Source organism: Heteronotia binoei, chromosome 4 (genome assembly GCF_032191835.1).
Source record: "Heteronotia binoei isolate CCM8104 ecotype False Entrance Well chromosome 4, APGP_CSIRO_Hbin_v1, whole genome shotgun sequence".
Classification (NCBI taxonomy): domain Eukaryota; kingdom Metazoa; phylum Chordata; class Lepidosauria; order Squamata; family Gekkonidae; genus Heteronotia; species Heteronotia binoei.
Window position 1 is genome coordinate 3,160,895 of NC_083226.1, and position 18,611 is coordinate 3,179,505.

Below are 18,611 nucleotides of genomic sequence, written 5' to 3' on the forward strand. Positions count from 1 at the left end.
TCTATAGAATCAGACCATTGGTCTTATCAAAGTAAGCGTTATTGCCTGGCAGCAGCACTCAAAGGTCTGAAGCAGAGTTCTTTCACGTTACCTTCCGTTGGATTGATTTTAAACAGGAGACAGGACCAGGACTGGTGCCTGGGACCTTCTAGTTCTGAGCCTTGGTGCCCTACACAGGCTTGAAATCTGTGGGGCATGAATGCCACCGTGAAAATTTTCGTAAGCTGTTTATGCTTTTTCATTAACAGGATGCTGTAGTGACAGATTTATTTTTTTTAATGAGAGGTTTAGTTTTCTGGTTTGCCCCTGGGCATTGGGAGACCTGCCTGCTGCTCTGGTAAGAGAGCTTGCTGGTTCTTGGTGCCCCCCCACAAAAAAAAATGGAAGGTGGAGGGTGGCAGAAAGTGTTTCAGACTTCCCCCCTCTTGCTGTTGGATCATTGATTTGCTGAACTAAACACGACCGAATGAAATGGCTGTGCTGCTGCCAGCCGCATGGTGAGATTAGCTGTGCAAACCAGATTAATATCACTGAGTGGTGTGAGGGGTGGGCGATCATTGATGCTCCCCGGGGTTCATTCTAAGCATACGGCTCGTGTTGCGAGCATGCCGTTTACCCTCCAAGGAGACAGAACCCAAAGCAAAGCTCTGAGGATTGTGGAGTGTCAATAGAACAGACCTTGAATTCAGCAAGAGCTCCTGAACCTTTCTGAGGGTTCCCCTCTTCCCACCTACCTTGTCCATTGAATAGTAGATGCAGCTGCATAACAATCCCTGGATTAGGAGAGCGGGCAGCCAGCCAGCCAGCCACCAGGAGCCTTGCCATACCCCCAACAGCCCTCATTAACGTCTGGAAAGGTTGAAGGAGCTGGGGATGTTTAGCTTGGAGAGGAGGCGGCTGAGAGGTGATAGGATCACCATCTTCAAGTCCTTGAAGGGCTGTCCTATAGGGGATGGTGTGGAATTGTTTTATGTGGCCCCAGAAGATAGGACTAGAACCAGTGGGTTGAAATTAAATCAAAAGAGTTTCCGGCTCAACATTAGGAAGAACTTCCTGACTGTTAGAGCGATTCCTCAGTGGAACAGGCGTCCTTGGGAGGTGGTGGGCTCTCCTTCCTTGGAGGTTTGGAGAGCTAATTTGGTGTAGTGGTTAAGTGTGTAGACTCTTATCTGGGAGATCTGGGTTTGATTCCCCATTCCTCCACTTGCACCTGCTGGAATGGCTTTGGGTGAGCCATAGCTCTGGCAGAGGTTGTCCTTGAAAGGGCAGCTGCTGTGAGAGCCCTCTCAGCCCCACCCACTTCACAGGGTGTCTGTTGTGGGGGAGGGAGATAAAGGAGATTGTGAGCTGCTCTGAGACTTGGAGTGGAGGGTGGGATATAAATCCAATATCATCATCATCATCAACTCTTGGAAGCCAAGCAGGACCAGCCCCAGTTAGTACATGGATGGGAGACTACCAAGGAATACCAGGAAGTCAATGGCAACCCATGTCTGAATGTCTCTTGCCTTGAAAACCTGACAGGGTCACCACCTAGAACAGGGGGTGTCAAACAGGTGGCCCGAGGGCTGAATCAGGCCCCCAGAGGACTCCTATCAGACCCACAAGCAACTCACTGTTGTCTGCTTCTTTCTCCCTTTCTTGCTTCCTTCTGCATCACTGCTTGCTTTGCCAGACTTGCTCAATCGCACAGGAGCTACAGACCAAAGCTTCTCCCTTGGAGAGGAAGTGGCGGAAGAAAAGCTAGCTTTGTCAGGCTCTCTCAGTTGCACAGCAGAGCTACTGAGCCAAGCCTCTCTTCCTTCTGTTGGCTGAGGCTCAACAAACCAGTGAAGTGGATTAGGCTGAGTGTGTGTTTGTCTGTGTCCTTTATAAACTTTATATCTCTGCTACCTGGCATTACATTTTATGACACACATGGCCTGGCCTGACAAGGTCGCATTTATGTCAGATCTGGTCTTCATAACAAATGAATTTGACACCCCTGGTGAAAATCTTGAAGATTTTTTTCAAGAGTACAGTGGACTGTGAATATTTAAGATTGGACTTTTGTCTCTGCTTTTAGCGGTTTTTGACAGTCAGTTATTTTATGTATGAAAGCAGTTTTGCACATTTGGAATGTATGAAATTTATATCTTAGGAATGGAAATTAACTATTTATGAATTGATCTTTATATGGATGACACGTATGCAACATCATTCTGTGGTTTTATGAAGTCTGAGAAGGCTGGGGTGCAGTAGGCTTCCTAAGAATTGTGTTGTTGGTTTCCCAGGAGTACAGATGCTATGCCTGCTGGGGTCAGTTTGCCATTACCTGAAAAATGACCCGGTATTTCTTGGAATATGCTGTCGCTGCGCTGTGCCAAACTTGGGAATAACTGATGACTTTTCCCTCAGTAGCCTTTTGAGTTTGGGTTACTGAGAAGCACTGGGTAGCTTGCTGCATCCAAGGGACTTCATTCATATCATCAGGTTTCATGCCAGAGTGCTCAAGTGAGAATGGAACTTGTGGCAGCTTGCTGGTTGCAGAAATGAAGGGGGGGGGGGGTTGGTTTCCTGTTGAGAGACCACGAAAGATTGCTGAGTCAACCTTGTGCAGAGCAATTTTCCTGCTGGTGGTGAGCTGACTCAGCTGGGGCACTATTGTCATGCTCTTTAGAAGGACTGGGTGGGCGCTGATCGTTTTGCACCAAATAACCCACTTGTGTGCTCATTCCTTTCTCTTCAGCTGTTTTTGCCATCCTGTACAGATTGCAGTGCTGCTGCTGGCGTTTGGTGCAAAGAATGCCCGAACACTTAAAGCAAATTTGGGTCATTGTTGCAGCCTTGTGATTATGTGCATTGAACGATGTGCCTCTGCACTATTCCGTGGTTTAATAGCAGCTCAGTTTCTCTCTGAACTAACGAAACAAGTTTGCCTTCATATTCCTCTACCCGATGAGTTCCTGACAAATTCTACATGATGCTAAAGCTTCCACATGCTTAATCTGCAGGTGGGGTAATTCACACAACCATTAATTTTAGAGTTGTTCACTAAGTGCTGGTCTGAGGTACAGTAAGCAAAGCTACTATAGCTAGTGGGGTTTAGAATGCAAAGTGGTACAAAGTTAAAATCCAATAGCAGAATAGTAAAATCAGCAAATTCAGAAAACCTTTGATCAGGATTGCATTAGCTTGGGAAACCAATAAAACAGCAACATGTCAGAATGTGAGAATGTCTGTTGATTATTCTATTCTCAATAAACCTGGGTCAAAATGAGCAAGAGCAGCATAATAATTAACAATTATTATTAGCAGTATTATTATTATTAGCAATAGAATAATTTACAGGCAATTTCACATTCTGACATGTTATCGTTTTATTGGTTTCCCATGCTCATGCAACCCAGATCAAAGATTTTCCGAATTTGTTAATTTTACTATTCTGCTATTGGATTTTAACTTTATACCTCTTTGCATTCTAAACCCCACTAGCTATATGGAGCTCTGCTTATTGTACCTCATTCCTCGTCTGAAGAAGTGTGCATGCATACAAAAACTTACATTCTGAATAAACATTTGCTGGTCTTAAAGGTGCTACTGGACTCCTGCTTTGTTCTGCTGCTTCAGATCAAGACCTAAGTGCTGGTCTGCACATCATTTTTAAAAAGTGCCCTGTTGATCCACCAAATCCAACAGCCTCTTGACCACAGTGGAAGCCCTCAGGCAGGGCGTGAATGCTGTTGTGCCCTCAGCAGCTGATGTTCAAGGGCATATTGCCTCAGAAGGGGGAGGTCCGTTCAGCCAGCATAGGTCATGGTGCAGATCTAGAAACTTGGCTGATTCCCCTTTAAAGCCATCTACGCCCAGGGCAGTCACAGCACAGTTAAGAACGAAGACTTAATGATATTAATGACTGTGCATAACTTGAGTGAATTCTTGGATTTTCTTGCAACTTTTTTTTATACTCTAATACTTAGAAGAAGACTTTTGATTTATACCCTTTCCTTCTTTCTGAATCAGAGTCTCAGAATGGCTTACAATCTCCTTTATCTTCTTCCCCCACAACAAACACCTTGTGAGGTAGGTGGGGCTGAGAGAGCTCTCAGAGCAGCTGCCCTTTCAAGGACAACTTCTGCGAGAGCTCTGGCTGACCCAAGGCCATTCCAGCAGTTGCAAGTGGAGAAGTGGGGAATCAAACCCGGTTCTCCCAAATAAGAGTCTGCACACTTAACCACTACGCCAAACTTAGGACCACTGGGCCCTGTGTTAACAGAAAGGCATGGTGATATTTCAGTTGTATGGAGCTGGATAATTAGATACTCCAAGCCAGGTGTGAGGAACTGGTTTGTCTTTTCTGCAGGAACAGGGAGTGGAGTTTATCTTTACCAGCTTCCCCTGCCATTTGCCTGGTGTAAACGGAAAGTGAAGAGATGTGAACAGTGCAATCCTAAACAGAGCGATCCCTGTCGAAGTCCATTGACTCAAGTGCGTTTAGAAGGGCATAGCTGTGTTTAGGATAGCAGTGTGAGAACTTTGCATACACCCTTTCTCTTCCTCAAGCGTCATGATTCAGCCTCTTGCTGCAAGTAGGTCAGTATCTTTTTTCCTTCTCTCGAAAGAGGTATCAGCTTTAATATCTAGGTAACTAAATATAAAAGAACAGTCACCGTGACCTGCCAGAGTGCAGCAACCCTGTTCAGTTAACCGGGCAGGACTGGAGATGTAAAATGCCTGGTAAGAGTGGAGCCGTGGCGGGGGGGGGGGGGGGGGGAATGTGTATTTGCTGGGATAGAAACATGCGGTCTGGGCAAACTCAGTGCAGTCACAATAGAGCCATCAAAACATTTCAGCACCAACCTGAACTTTTTACGTATTATAGCATATCATTTCCAGAATTATTAACATTTAAACAATGAATATACCATTGAAAATATGGATTTATTTCCAGTATCCATTGGGATTATTGTTCACTCCTGTAGATTGTGTTCCTTTAAAAAAACCTTTCATCCTTCATATTTGCAGTGTGTAAAACCTTGTCTTAAACAAGCATTTCACTCTTTCCAAACAAGAAACTCGGGGCTTTTTTTGTAGCAGGAACTCCTTTGCATATTAGGCCACACTCCCAGATGTAGCCAATCCTCCTGGATCTTACAGTAGGCCCTGTACTAAGAACCTTGTAAGCTCTTGGAGGATTGGCTAAATCGGGTGTATGGCCTAATATGCAGAGGAGTCCCTGCTACAAAAAACAACAGCACCCTGCAAGAAAGTATTTCATAGCAGTTTCAGAGCTCCTCCAATTTTTCTGTCAGAAAACTAGGGGAAAGAAGGGGTTTTTCTGGGGGGAGGCAGAAGCAGGAGAAAATGCCCCCCTCCAGATTTTCCAGAATTGTTGTTGGGCGTTGAGATGTACTTTTGCCTAGTGTCTAGAAAAATTGTAACAAATTTTGTGTTCTTCTACAGTGGACTTGTTTGTTTTTGCTGTGACCTTCTGCCAGTGGTGTAATAGAAATCCTATTGGCTTCTGGTAAAATCCTCCCTCTCTGTAAATAGCACCTCCCCATTGTCTAAACGCACTGTCAAGACAGTGTGCGATTGCAATAAAAAGGGCCAACGCCATGCTGGGAATTATTAGGAAAGGAATTGAAAACAAATCAGTATCATAATGCCCCTGTATAAACCAATGGTGCAGTCTCATTTGGAATACTGTGTGCAATTCTGGTCACCGCACCTCAAAAAGGATATTATAGCATTGGAAAAAGTCCAGGAAAGGGCAACTAGAATGATTAAAGGTTTGGAACACTTTCCCTGTGAAGAAAGGTTGAAATGCTTGGGGCTCTTTAGCTTGGAGAAACGTTGACTGTGGGGTGACATGATAGAGGTTGACAAGATTATGCATGGGATGGAGAAAGTAGAGAAAGAAGTACTTTTCTCCCTTTCTCACAATACAAGAACTCGTTGGCATTCAATGAAATTGCTGAGCAGTCAGGTTAAAACATAAAAGGAAGTACTTCTTCACCCAAAGGGTGATTAACATGTGGAATTCACTGCCACAAGAGGTGGCGGCGGCTACAAGCATAGCCAGCTTTAAGAGGGGATTGGATAAAAATATGGAGCAGAGGTCCATCAGTGGCTATTAGCCACAGTATTTATGTGTGTATATATATATATATATATATATATATATATATATATATATATATATATATATATATATATATATATATATGTGTGTGTGTGTGTGTGTGTATATTGGCCACTGTGTGACACAGAGTGATGGACTGGATGGCCCATTGGCCTGATCCAACATGATTTCTCTTATGTTCTTATGCAACCCCTTCTGCTTGAGAACTGTCTCCAAAGACCTGGTTTAGTGCTGCAAAGGTGGGTTGCGGCAGCTTAGTTAATGAAATTTTGATCTGGCAAACGACTCTATATGGAGGCTGCTGAACTCCAGAACTCTTCATGTGTGTGTGTGTGTGTGTGTGTGTGTGTATTGGCCACTGTGTGACACAGAGTGATGGACTGGATGGCCCATTGGCCTGATCCAACATGATTTCTCTTATGTTCTTATGCAACCCCTTCTGCTTGAGAACTGTCTCCAAAGACCTGGTTTAGTGCTGCAAAGGTGGGTTGCGGCAGCGTAGTTAATGAAATTTTGATCTGGCAAACGACTCTATATGGAGGCTGCTGAACTCCAGAACTCTTCATTTTTGCCCCCAGTGGTTTCATGCAGACATTATGTATGAGTGACCACATAGCAAAGCTCCACAAAACATATCCTGTTTGGCCAGGTGAAACTCACCTGTTAGAATCATAGAATCATGGAGTTGGAAGGGACCTCCAGGGTCGTCTAGTCCAACCCCCTGCACAATGCAGGAAAATCACAAACACCTCCCCCTAAATTCACAGGATCCTCCTTGCTGTCAGATGGCCATCTAGCCTCTGCTTAAAAACCTCCAAGGGAGGAGAGCCCACCACCTCCTGAGGAAGCCTGTTCCTCTGAGGAACCGCTCTAACGGTCAGGAATGCTTGCTCACAGCTTTAATGCTAGTAGCCCACAAAGTAGAATTTTTGCTCACAAGACTCCGCAGCGTAGAGAGAGCATTTTGCCAACTTTGCCTTCCTTTCAGTACCAGCTTAAAACCTTCTAATTCTGCCATGCATTTGAATTAATAATGCTTTTAACTTTGTTTTGGTTTGTTCTGGTAAAGTGCTTGTACTGTTGTATCTTTGGGCTGTAAAATAACATATTTGTATGTTTTTTATGTTTGAAAATCATACCCCCCCCCCAAAAAAAAAAAAAATTCCTTGAAGACTTTTGAATGTGGAAAGATGAGATACCAATTTTCAAATGAAATATGACTGAACATTCATATCGTAGTTTGGGACTGCAGCGCATTTGAAAAAGAACCAGAAGTTCAGTATGTCGGTTAAACTTCAAAACTAATTTTTCAAATTCAGCAGATTCCACAGAACAACCAACAACACAGCACAGTCAACAACCATCTTCCTTATCTTCAAACCCCTTCCAACCCTCCCAGCAATTAACACAGAACAATGGTCACATTCAACAGCCAGTTTCCTTATCACTACCCTTCCAGGAAGCCCCACCAAACAATGGGCACATCCACAAACCAATTGCCCTTTCATCACACCCCCTCCAGCCTAGAAATAGCAGCTCGCCAGCAGCCCTGGCCCCACTCAGTGCACAGCAGCCAAGAAGGTCAGAGCGCCTGCTCCGGCTGCAACGCCACTGAGGATGTTCTCCGCAGCTGAGAACGAAACGTCTGGAAGGAAAACTTTCTCCAGTAGAACACGGCACTTGAGCCCGAAAGACTCTACAAACCCTAATGATGTTACCAGCCGTGAAAACCTGAAACCTTTGATAATTTTTCAATTATCTGTGGATATTGATGGTGACTGTTCCAGTGAATTGGTGCGGTCCTTGTTTTTTGAAAGCCAGTAGAAAGCAGCTTCAGGTGTGTATATGTTCTTCTGTTAGTCCGTAGCCAGTGCTGATACCTGGATTCACATGCATTCATTTGCATTGCTTAGTATTCATCATAACACCATTCTGTGTACCTTATGTGCCAGTGAACTTCTTGACCATTAGAGCAGTTCCTCACTGAAGCAGGCTTCCTCAGGAGGTGGTTGGCTCTCCTTCCTTGGAGGTTTTTAAACAGAGGCTAGATGGCCCAATGCTGTTTCTGTGAATTTAAAGGTAAAGGTTAGACCCTTTGCAAGCACCAGTCATTTCCAACTCTGGGGTGATGTCGCATCATAACGTTTTCATGGCAGACTTTTTATGGGGTGGTATTGCCTTCCCTAGTCATCTCTACTTCCCCCCCCAGCAAGCTGGGTACTCATTTTACTGACCTCGGAAGGCTGAGTCGACCTCTCAGTTCGAGAGCAGAGCTCAGACTGCAGTACTGCAGTTTTACCACTCTGCGCCATGGGACTCTTTCTGTGAACTTAGGGGGAGGTATTTGTGAATTTCTTGCATTGTGCAGGGGGTTGGACTAGACGACCCTAGATGATGACCCCGGAGGTCCCTTCCAACTCTATGATTCTGTGTTTCTAAGTTGCTTCCAACTTTCAGCAACACTATGAATTAGTGACCTCCACTATTGTTAGCAGCCTTACTCAGGTCTTGCAAACAGAAAGGCCGTACCCTCTTTGATTGAGTCGATCTATCTCATGTCGGGTCTTCATCTTTTCCTCATGTTATAGTCTTTTTGAGGGAGTTCTGTGTTTTTATGGTGTGCCCAAAGTACAATAGCATCAGTTTGGCGGCTTTAGCTTCTAGAGAGAATTCTCATACACCATTGGAATGCATAAATGAGTCTGCAGTCTAATGTTGTCATGGAGTCATAGAATCATTCAGTTGGAAGAGACCTCCGGGGTCGTCAGCGGTCACAGGCGATTGATGCCTGCGGCGATGCCAAGCCCAGACAGGGGGTGATATTGGCTCATGTTCATAAAGAAAAGTTACTCTACATTTAGTGAGTATCCATCAGGATCTATCCTTTGTAATAATGACGTTAATTAGGGGGTTAAACAGATGAATGGAGGTGAGGTTTGTCAGTGGTTGCTGGTCGTGGTGAGTAAAGGCAACCTGCAAGTTCTCACAATATGAGAACTCGTGGACATTCAACGAAATTGCTGAGCAGTCGGGTTAGAACGGATAAAAGGAAGTCCTTCTTCACCCAAAGGGTGATTAACACGTGGAATTCACTGCCACAGGAGGTGGTGGCAGCCACAAGCATAGCCAGCTTCAAGAGGGGATTGGATAAGCATATGGAGCAGAGGTCCACCAGCTATTAGCCGCAGCTTATCGTTGGAAGTCTCTGTCTGGGGCAGTGATGCTCTGTGTTCTTGGTGCTTGGTGGGGGGTCACAGTGGGTGGGCTTCTGGTGTCCTGGCCCCACTGGTGGACCTTCTGATGGCACTTGGGTTTTTTGGCCACTGTGTGACACAGAGTGTTGGACTGGATGGGCCAATGGCCTGATCCAACAGGGCTTCTCTTATGTTCCAAGGCAACAAACCCAGGGCTTGGAGACAACATCAGGAGAATGCCTTAGTATCCACGTCCTGGTCATTGGTCTGGTAAGATAGCTGTGAGACCATATGTTGGTCAGATCTAGCTGTTGTTATGATTGAATGGACAGCAGTGCTAAGTTCAGGTTCTGTGTTTTATGTCCACAGAAGTATTTCCTGCTAATCCCACCGTAGCCTGAGTGATAACCCCGTAAGTTGCCTGGTTCCCAGACCCCTCCCCCCCCCCCCCGGTACTCATATTCTTTATTGGGCACTTTGCTGTATTTTGCTCACTGTCCTGATTTTTGCCTACCCCGTATGCTTCCCCGTGCAAAGTTGTAGCCTCAGGCTGAATTCCTCAGCCAAAGATTATCCAAGCATTTTGCCGCTTGAGATCACTGGAATGGAGATGTTCTCCTTGGGTACCATGGTTATTTTATTTATTTATTTATTTTATTTTATTCGATTTATATCCCGCCCTACCCCACCGAGGTGGGCTCAGGGCGGCTTACAACACAAAAAGCTAACAAGGATCAGTTTAAAATACGTTAATAATTATACAATAAGATACATAAAAAACCTAAAATACATAAAACTCACATCAATATACACTAGGCTACCTTTCCTTAAATCAGTCCTTCAAATTTTCCAGTATTCAATAATCTGATGTTCGAGATTTAATATTCAGGCATTCCGATCACAATTACTTATATGCCAACCGGAAGAGGGCTGTTTTACAGGCCCTGCGGAACTGTTCAAGGTTCCGCAGGGCCCTCACCTCCTCCGGGAGCTGGTTCCACCAACAGGGAGCTGCAATCGAAAAGGCCCTGTCCCTGGTCACTTTCAGACGGGCCTCCTTTGGCCCAGGGATTGTAAGGAGGTTATCTCTTCTTAAATGTTTTAAAAGAAATACCTTGATAAACATTCCAGCATTTCCTAGGAATCTCGCCCCTGTATCCTCATCTAATTACAGGAAGTTATATTCCTTCTGTTCTAACCACTAATTATAGCAGTTAAGGCACAGACCCACTGTAACCGTTGAATGTGACAGCTGTGTGATGGTAATCTGCTGTCTGTCCATGTGGGTCCTTCGTGTTCTGCACAGAGGCAGTGTTGGTTTTCCTAACTAGTTCTGCTTTCTTGTTCTAATCCATCCTGCCAAATGTGCATGAATCAGCTGCAGTGAATTCTTTGAGATACTGCCCTGTGCTGCCAGGTTATCTGGCTGTGGAACTTGATTGTCATGTTGATGAATGTCCTTGCTAAATAGTACAGCAGGAACAACAGGAATACCAGGAAGTGTACAAAAGCCAACCATCCCCACTGTTTTGGTTTGCGAGCACCATTGAGAAGCACCCAGGTACCTTCTTTTGACAACAAGGCTGCGTGAAAATAAGTTAACTTTACCCCGCCCCCCAAAAAAATCTGGTTCATGTTCACTGTTTGGCTATCTTGTGCTGTCTACAAATCACATTTGGAAACTTTGCCCAGGTCTTGGCCAGTAACTGTCTGCTGTGCTTTCATATAATCAAAGCAGTCTTAATTGGTAGACGCTGTGCCAGATTCTGACCAGGCACGGAAGTTCCAGAGTTGTAATCCTAAGTAGGTTCTTTGATTGCAAAATTAAGCTAAAATAATGACTTATTTGGAAAAGGTTTCAGTGTATGTAGTTGGAAGTGCTATTGCCATTGCCATCAGGAATGCCAGTGCTGTGTACCACCCACACTGGGCCCTGGCAGCTACTGTACCTCAAAATTTGCTGACACATTTAGTAGGCCCTTCAGCTGCCACTACTGGAACCCTTCCTCAAGCTACAACTAAGCTTGCTTGGTTTCAAGAAAATCTTTTGACAACTATTTTTCATACTTTGACTGAAGCACTGGGAAATTGCTGTGAAAGGTAGCAGAGAATTGCACTTCAATTAATGAATTAATTTCAAGTTATGTAAAGTTCATACAAGCTTTTCTGCAGTTATCCCAAAAAGGATATTTATGAGGGGCTTGGAGCTTTTTACTGACTGTGTTTCCCATGTCTTTAAAAGCAACTTGTGCAGATACTTAGCCAGTGATCTTCTTTCATCCTTTTTAATATCTACAGGAGGAGTTTAATTTTGGTGTCAGACAGCTGTTAAAAGCAGGACCAGTAAAATGGTGCCAAGTTCATAGTACCATCATTTCCAGTGCTGTTGAGATATACAGCAGTAATCTCCAATAATCTTTTCTGCCCTGCACCTCTCACTCTCACGCACTCACACAGAAATCTCATAGAAAGGCCAGCTGGCTACAACTGGGGGTGCCAGTTTTTCATTGACAGAGCTGCTATGTCTGCAACAACAGTATGTTAAACAGAAAAGTTTCATCCAGTAAAAATGGAAGGAAAGAAAGAAAGGGAAAGAATGAAATGGAAGGAAAGGAAAAGAAAGGCATGGAAAGAAAGAACATAAAAACATAAGAGAAGCTATGTTGGATTAGACAGTGGACCATCCAGTCCAAAATTCTCTCATACAATGCTCAAAAAGCACCAAAATGTCCACCAATGGGGCCAGGGCACTAGAAGCCCTCCCACTGTTGCTTCCCCCCACCCCCAGCACCAAGAATACAGACAGAGCACCCCTTGCAGATGGAAAAAGAAAGAAGGGGGGGGGAAGGGGGGAAAAAGCCTTACCATCAGATTACCCCAGCCAGCAACAATTCTGCCCAGGAGTTGTTAGGTTAAAAAAAAAAAAAGTTACTGGAATGCCCACTCCCCACCCCTCCCAGCTGAAAAAAACACACACACCCCTTCTTTGCCGCCCAGGCCTCCCGGGAGATCTCCCCAAAAGGACATACTGCAAGGCACAGGAAAGCTCATACCTTGAAGAACACTTCATGGATCTAAAGTGCCAGTGGACGCCAGCTTTTCTCTCAAACACTGGGAGAGGGGGAGAAGGAAGGAGAGGCAGCCCAGCTCCTCTCTGCACAACACAGAGATGAGGGAAGGAAGGAAGCCAAACAGAGCTCAAGCTTTGCAGCCTGTGTCAGTCTTCAAGGCTAGATTTTCTCTGCACAACACAGAGACAGGGGAAGGAAGCCAAATGGAGCTCAGGCTTTGCAGCCTGTGTCAGTCTTCAAGGCTAGATTTTCTCTGCTCAACAGAGAGGTGGTGGAAGGAAGGAAGCAGAGCAGAGGTCATGCTTTGCTGGTGGGGGGGGGGGGGGCTAGCTTTGGCTTTTCTTGTGAACTGGTAGTGAGGGTTCCGTGGCCCGGTATTGGGTCCCGACCCTGCAAATGGGAAACAGTGATATAGGAGATTGTAAGCAGCTCTCTGATTCAGAGAGAATGGCGGGGTATAAATTTGCATTCTTCTTGCTACGCATTCCAGAGAAGTTGCAGGCAAACTGCTTGACAGGTAATGACTGCAATAGTGGCTGAGTATTTGGCTATTGTACTGCATAAAGGCTGCTCTATATCTAGGAAAAGGAAATCGGTGTTTGATCAATTCTGTTTTTAGTATTTTTTTCTCAGTTATATTGTTTTAATTGCTTTTTTCATTTTAGTTCCTGTTTGTATTTTTATTTATTATTTTATTATGCCATTAAAGGTCTTGAACTTAGGTGATGAAGGAGGAGAAATTGTGTAGTAAGGAGATTGGCCCCTTTGCTCACAGCCGTGGAAAGAGCCACTGCCTGGACGGCCTAGAGAAATTATCTCTTCTGGCCCTCTAGCATGTGAACTCCCAAGCACAAGACTGGGACGAGTGACCTTTGATGCCTGCTTGGTCAGCAGTCCTGCTTGCGTCATCCTCCTAAGTGCCGCTTTTCCTGTAATAAAGGGTTGGTCTGTTCTGCAGCTCTTCTAGAGCAATTCTGACTAAACTCTCTGGGCTTAGCAGTTTTATTTATTTCATTTGGTTTGCAAGCAGGGCTCAGGGCGGCTTAGAACAATTTGCTAAAATACAATATATAATAGTAAAGTGCATTAAAACAATCTGAGGCTAGGTCAGACCACTGGTGATGGTTGATGTGACAGGTGCTAAGGGATTTCTTCAAGGAGTCCTTGTACCTCTTCCTTTGAGAACGCACGCATAGCTGGTCTTGAGGACAAAAGGAGATTGAGGAAGAATCGCACTGCTACAGGACGAACCCTAAATCAGACTTTTCCCTGCAGCCGCTGTGGCCGGACCTGCCTGTCCCACATTGGTCTTGTCAGCCACCAGCGAGCCTGCAGCAAACGTGGACTATTGCACCCTTCTTAAATCTTCGTTCGCGAAGCCAAGCCGAGAGAGAGAGAGCATTAAAACAGTCCATCACAGCAATACTAAGCAGTACTGTCTCCGCTCCAGGATGACGTGTAGTTGCTTCCAGTGTTCCCTCTAAGCTGAGCTAGTGTGAGCTAGCTCACAGGTTTTTAGCCTCCAACTCGCACGTTTTTGTCTTAGCTCAGGAAAAATGGCCCCAGAGCAAGCTAAATGATGCAGTAGCTCACAACTTTAATGCCAGTAGCTCATGAAGTAGAATTTTTGCTCACAAGACTCTACAGCTTAGAAGGGAGTATTGGTTGCTTCCTAAATATTTCAGAGAGTTTTGAGAGTAATCTTTTGGCGAGTCTGCTTTGCGTTCTCCAGTCCCTTTTGTCTGTGTGTCAGTTAAACTTAAGATTTTGGAAAACGTATGTGATACACTTCCAGGAAAGCGATCAAATTTTGTTTGCCGTTGCGGTAGAGGATAAAACATAGCTGGCTGCTGCAGTAATATGTATACATCTGAAGCAGGTCGTCTTAGAGTTTGAAACTAGTTTGGAGTGGGGCTAAGTGCTTTCAAGTCACTGCCGATTTATGGCAACCCTGTAGAATTTTCTAGAGAAATGCAAAGCGGAGATGGTTTCCCATTGGCTGCCTCTGCAAATCGACCCTGGACTTCCTTGGTGGGCTGGGCTCTTATCCAAATACTAACCAGGGCTGACCCTGTTTTATTTCTGAGATCAGATAGTTCCTTAGAGATGAGTTATTTACTTCCTCTCCAACTAATAAGGCTCAAGGTTGCATGTCCTGGAGAGCACACTAGGAACATGAGAGCACACCAGAAACAATTAGAGAGATACAGTTTCTAGAAAGCCGTTGTTGGCGGCGGGTAGGGAATGTGACCTTCCTTTTATGGAAGAAACTCAGGAATTTGTGGGGAGATGGAAAGATGTCATACTTATTTTCTTATCAAGTCTAAATACATTTTACTGCTCTAACAACATAAAGTGCATGATTTTATAACTTGACATATGCAGTAGCGATATTTGGCATGTTTATGACATTTAAACACATGTCTGCTTCTGTGAGCAAAACGTAACGTTACAGTAAAACTCTAGCACTGAAAACGGAACTCGTCGATAGCATAATCTCTTCAGCATATTAATTTTGGACAAAGCTAGTCATACCTAAAAATGTTGAAAATAGTACTGCATTGTACTTACTGAAATACAAGACTTTTCTAGTCTTGAGGTGACTTTAGCGTGGATCACTGTCGCCAAGTCGCAGCGTTCGAGGAAGGGAACCAGCTGCCTTATTTGGAACAAATATTGAGCTTGTTGGGCTTGTGTTCAGATTCAAAATCAGGCAGCGTCATGATCAGGGCTTCCTCAGGCTGGTTGTGCAGTCATCAGTTGGCACCCATGGGAGAAGGCTGCAGGTTGTGGTTTGATGTGGTTGGGTTGGGGCATTTGCGCTATTATTCCTTAACATACTGCAGGTGATGAGAGACAGATCGTGCATACAAAAAGCTTGGGATGTAGAGTGTACAATAGGATTTTCTTTTGTGCTGAAAGAACAAAAGCAGGGATGGCCAAACTTGCTTAATGTAAGAGCCACATTGAATAAACGTCAAATGTGTGAGAGCTGCAAGACACGAACATCTGATGTTTGAGAGCTGGAAGGAAGGAAAATAGATGGGGGGGGGGTGGACGGAGAGGTGGAAAGAAAGCAACTTTTAACTTGAAATGCATTCTCCAAGCCACTGGCAGACTTGGCTTGGCAAAGTGATTTAAAGAGATGAATGTTTTCTCCAAGGCAGCCAACAAGGTGGAGGGAGGAACTTCAGGAGCCGCACAGTATGTGTGAAAGAGCCACATGTGGCTTCCGAGCCACAGTTTGGCCACCCCTGAACAAAAGAAATTTACGCTTGAAAATCTGTATCTGCAAAGGGATGGTGGAATCTGTGCTTCAGAATGTTAAAATGGGTATTTAGGAGCAGCCAGTACAGTCTTGGACCGTGTGCATTAGAGTTTTAACCGGTACTTCATAGGAAAACTGCCTTTTGGTCTTCCCTGTGAGTAAACTTTAAAGCTCATATTTGACTGATGATTTGATGGTGGATGTTGATGCCCTCAACTCAGCCTTGCAAACCTTTGTTTCTCAGCAGGCAAAGGCAATGGAAGTAAACGGCCAACTTTGCATCCGGCGCTGGTCGACGAGGCACGTGGCCAAATGGCTGAAGGATGAAGGTTTTCGCGAATACGTGGACATCTTGTGTGATAAACACCGGCTGGATGGGATTACGCTGCTGACCCTGACCGAATATGACTTGCGGTCTCCTCCCCTGGAGATCAAAATTCTCGGTGATATCAAGAGACTCATGTTGTCGATACGCAAGCTGCAGAAGCACCACATGGAAGTTCTGGAAGAGCTGGGATACAGCAGCGATGCCTCCCATGGCACTCTCTCGCCTGCCATTTCCCCTCTCCAGGGAACAGACTGGTTTTGTAACGGTGAAGCGCAGCGGGACTGCGACAACTGCGAGCCCGTGGTCGACTTCAGCGCTGAGCAGTACCAGTACACCAATGGGAAAAACAAACACCCTCCATGGAGGCTAAACCCAGAGTACTGGAAGACCGCTCTGAGCTGCATCTACGTCTTCATTGTGTTTGGCTTCACATCGTTTGTCATGGTCATCGTTCATGAGCGTGTGCCAGACATGCAGACGTATCCACCGCTGCCGGACATATTCCTAGACAGGTGAGAGATGCACAAAAGGAAGAGATATATATTAAATGAAGATAGTTTCAGAGGGCAGCCGTGTTGGTCTGCCCTGGAATAACTAGATTTGTTTCTATTTTATTTATTTTATTTTATTCGATTTTTAGCCCGCCCTTCCCGTAGAACAGACTCAGGGCAGGTTACATCATAAAAGAAGACAAAACTAATTAAAATATATAAGATCTAAAAGTACGGCCTAAGCAGTGGAAACTAAAATGACAAATTTTGCCTCACAGTCATGGCCTGTTGTCCAGGTCCAGCAGGTCCTGCAGCACTGGGACAGAATGAAAAGAGGGAGGCCAATAATAATAAGATATTGGATTTATATCCCACCCTATACTCTGAATCTCAGAGTGGTCACCATCTCCTCTACCTTCTCCCCCCACAACAGACACCCTGTGAGATGGGTGGAACTGAGAGAGCTCTTGCAGCAGCTGCCCTTTCAAGGACAACCTCTGCCAGAGCTATGGCTGACCCAAGGCCATTCCAGCAGGTGCAAGTGGAGGAGGGGGGAATCACACCCGGTTCTCCCAGATAAGAGTCCGCACACTTCACCACTACACCAAACTGGCTCTCAAACGACGTCTGCTGCCTCAGCTGAAAGCCTGGCAAAAGAGCTCTATTTTACAGGCCCTGAGGAATTGAAGTAGATCCTGCAGGGCCTGGATTTCCAGGGGAAGCTCAGTCCACCAGACAAGGGCCAGGACCAAAAAGGCTCTGGCTCTGTTGAGGCCTATCGGATGTCTCTGGGGCTGGGTGTCACCAAAAGGTGTTGGTTCGCTGATTGTAAAGATCTCCCGTGTTGGTCTCCCTTGAGTGCAGAAGCAGCTTAAAGACCATCCAGGTTTCCAGAGTGTAAGTTTTCCTCTTCTCTAATCAAGCTGATTGCTGGATGCCTTGGCATCCCATGTCCTTTCTTTGCAGCATCCCTCCCACCTTCTGACTGGGCTAATAAGGACTTGGGGGATCTCCATTCCTACTCAGACAAACACAATGCAATATTTTTTTAAACTTAAAATAAAACATGCTTAAAACTTTAGGACTCGTTGGTCTTAAAGGTGCTTTCTTTGTATTTCTCCCATGGGTTCCAGGGAACTGGGCAAAGGAAGCTCTGGCTCTTTCTTTCCTTCCCCAGGGGCCCAGGAGGGGGAGGAGCCTCAGCCAGTAGGCTTGACACAGTAGCTCTGCTGCGCAATTGAGAGGGCCTGGCAAAGACAGCTCTCCCTCCCCCCTTCCTCCCCAAGGGAGGAGCCTCAGCCAATGGAGAAAACAGAGGCTTTGCTCTGTAGCTCCTGTGCAAATGAGTAAGGCTGGCAAAGCAAGCTGTGATACAGAAGGAAGCAAGAGAGAGGGAGGAGGGAGCAGATGACAGCCAGTTGCTCGGGGGTCTGATAGGAGCCCTCCGGGGGCCTGATTTGACCCCCCCCAGACCCCTGATTTAACATGTTTAAGGAATCCTCTATTTTTTAACAGATCAGATTTTCCTGTTAAGCTAGGGCTCCTCAGGTGTGCAGAACCTTACTGCAGGGGTCCCTAACATTTTTGTGCCTGTGGGCAGCCTTTGGAATTTTGACACACGGTGGTGGGCACAAAATGGCCGCTGCAGGACACAGGGCCAAGTGCAGGGGAGAAGAGGGGCAATTAAAAATATGATTGAAGATAAGTGAGAGAGAATAAAATGGACGCTAATGGTGGCTGCTGCCACTGAAATAAAATTATTTTGATCTTCACAGCCAATCAGAAGCCCAGCTGGGTCAGAGTCCCATCTGGCCCCACCCACTTTCTAGAAATGCAGCATGTTGGGGACCCTTGCTCTAAACCATAGCACTGGTCGACCTCATTGTACAGGTTTTTAAACAAAACTGCACAGGGAACAGGCTTTGTCTTTAAGGCTGGGGTGTCAAACACGTGGCCTGGGGGCCAAACCAGGGCGCTGGAGGGCTCCCTTCAGGCCCCTGAGCAACTGGCTGTCATCTGCTTCCTTCTCCCTCTCTTGCTTCCTTCTGCATCACAGCTTGATTTGCAAGGCTTGCTCAATCGCACAGGAACTACAGAGCAAAACTTCTTTTTTTCCATTGGCTGAGGCTCCTCCC

General features: G+C 45.4%; 1 protein-coding gene across 2 annotated transcripts in view; it reads left to right on the forward strand.

Moving 5' to 3' along the window:
• SAMD8 (sterile alpha motif domain containing 8) overlaps nt 1–18,611 on the forward strand; it is a 45,134-nt gene that overhangs the window by 11,001 nt on the left and 15,522 nt on the right. For both annotated transcript variants that reach the window (XM_060236697.1, XM_060236695.1), the window contains exon 2: nt 15,902–16,497. In XM_060236697.1, coding sequence (XP_060092680.1) covers nt 15,902–16,497 — 596 coding nt within the window. The remainder of the gene's footprint in view (nt 1–15,901; nt 16,498–18,611) is intronic.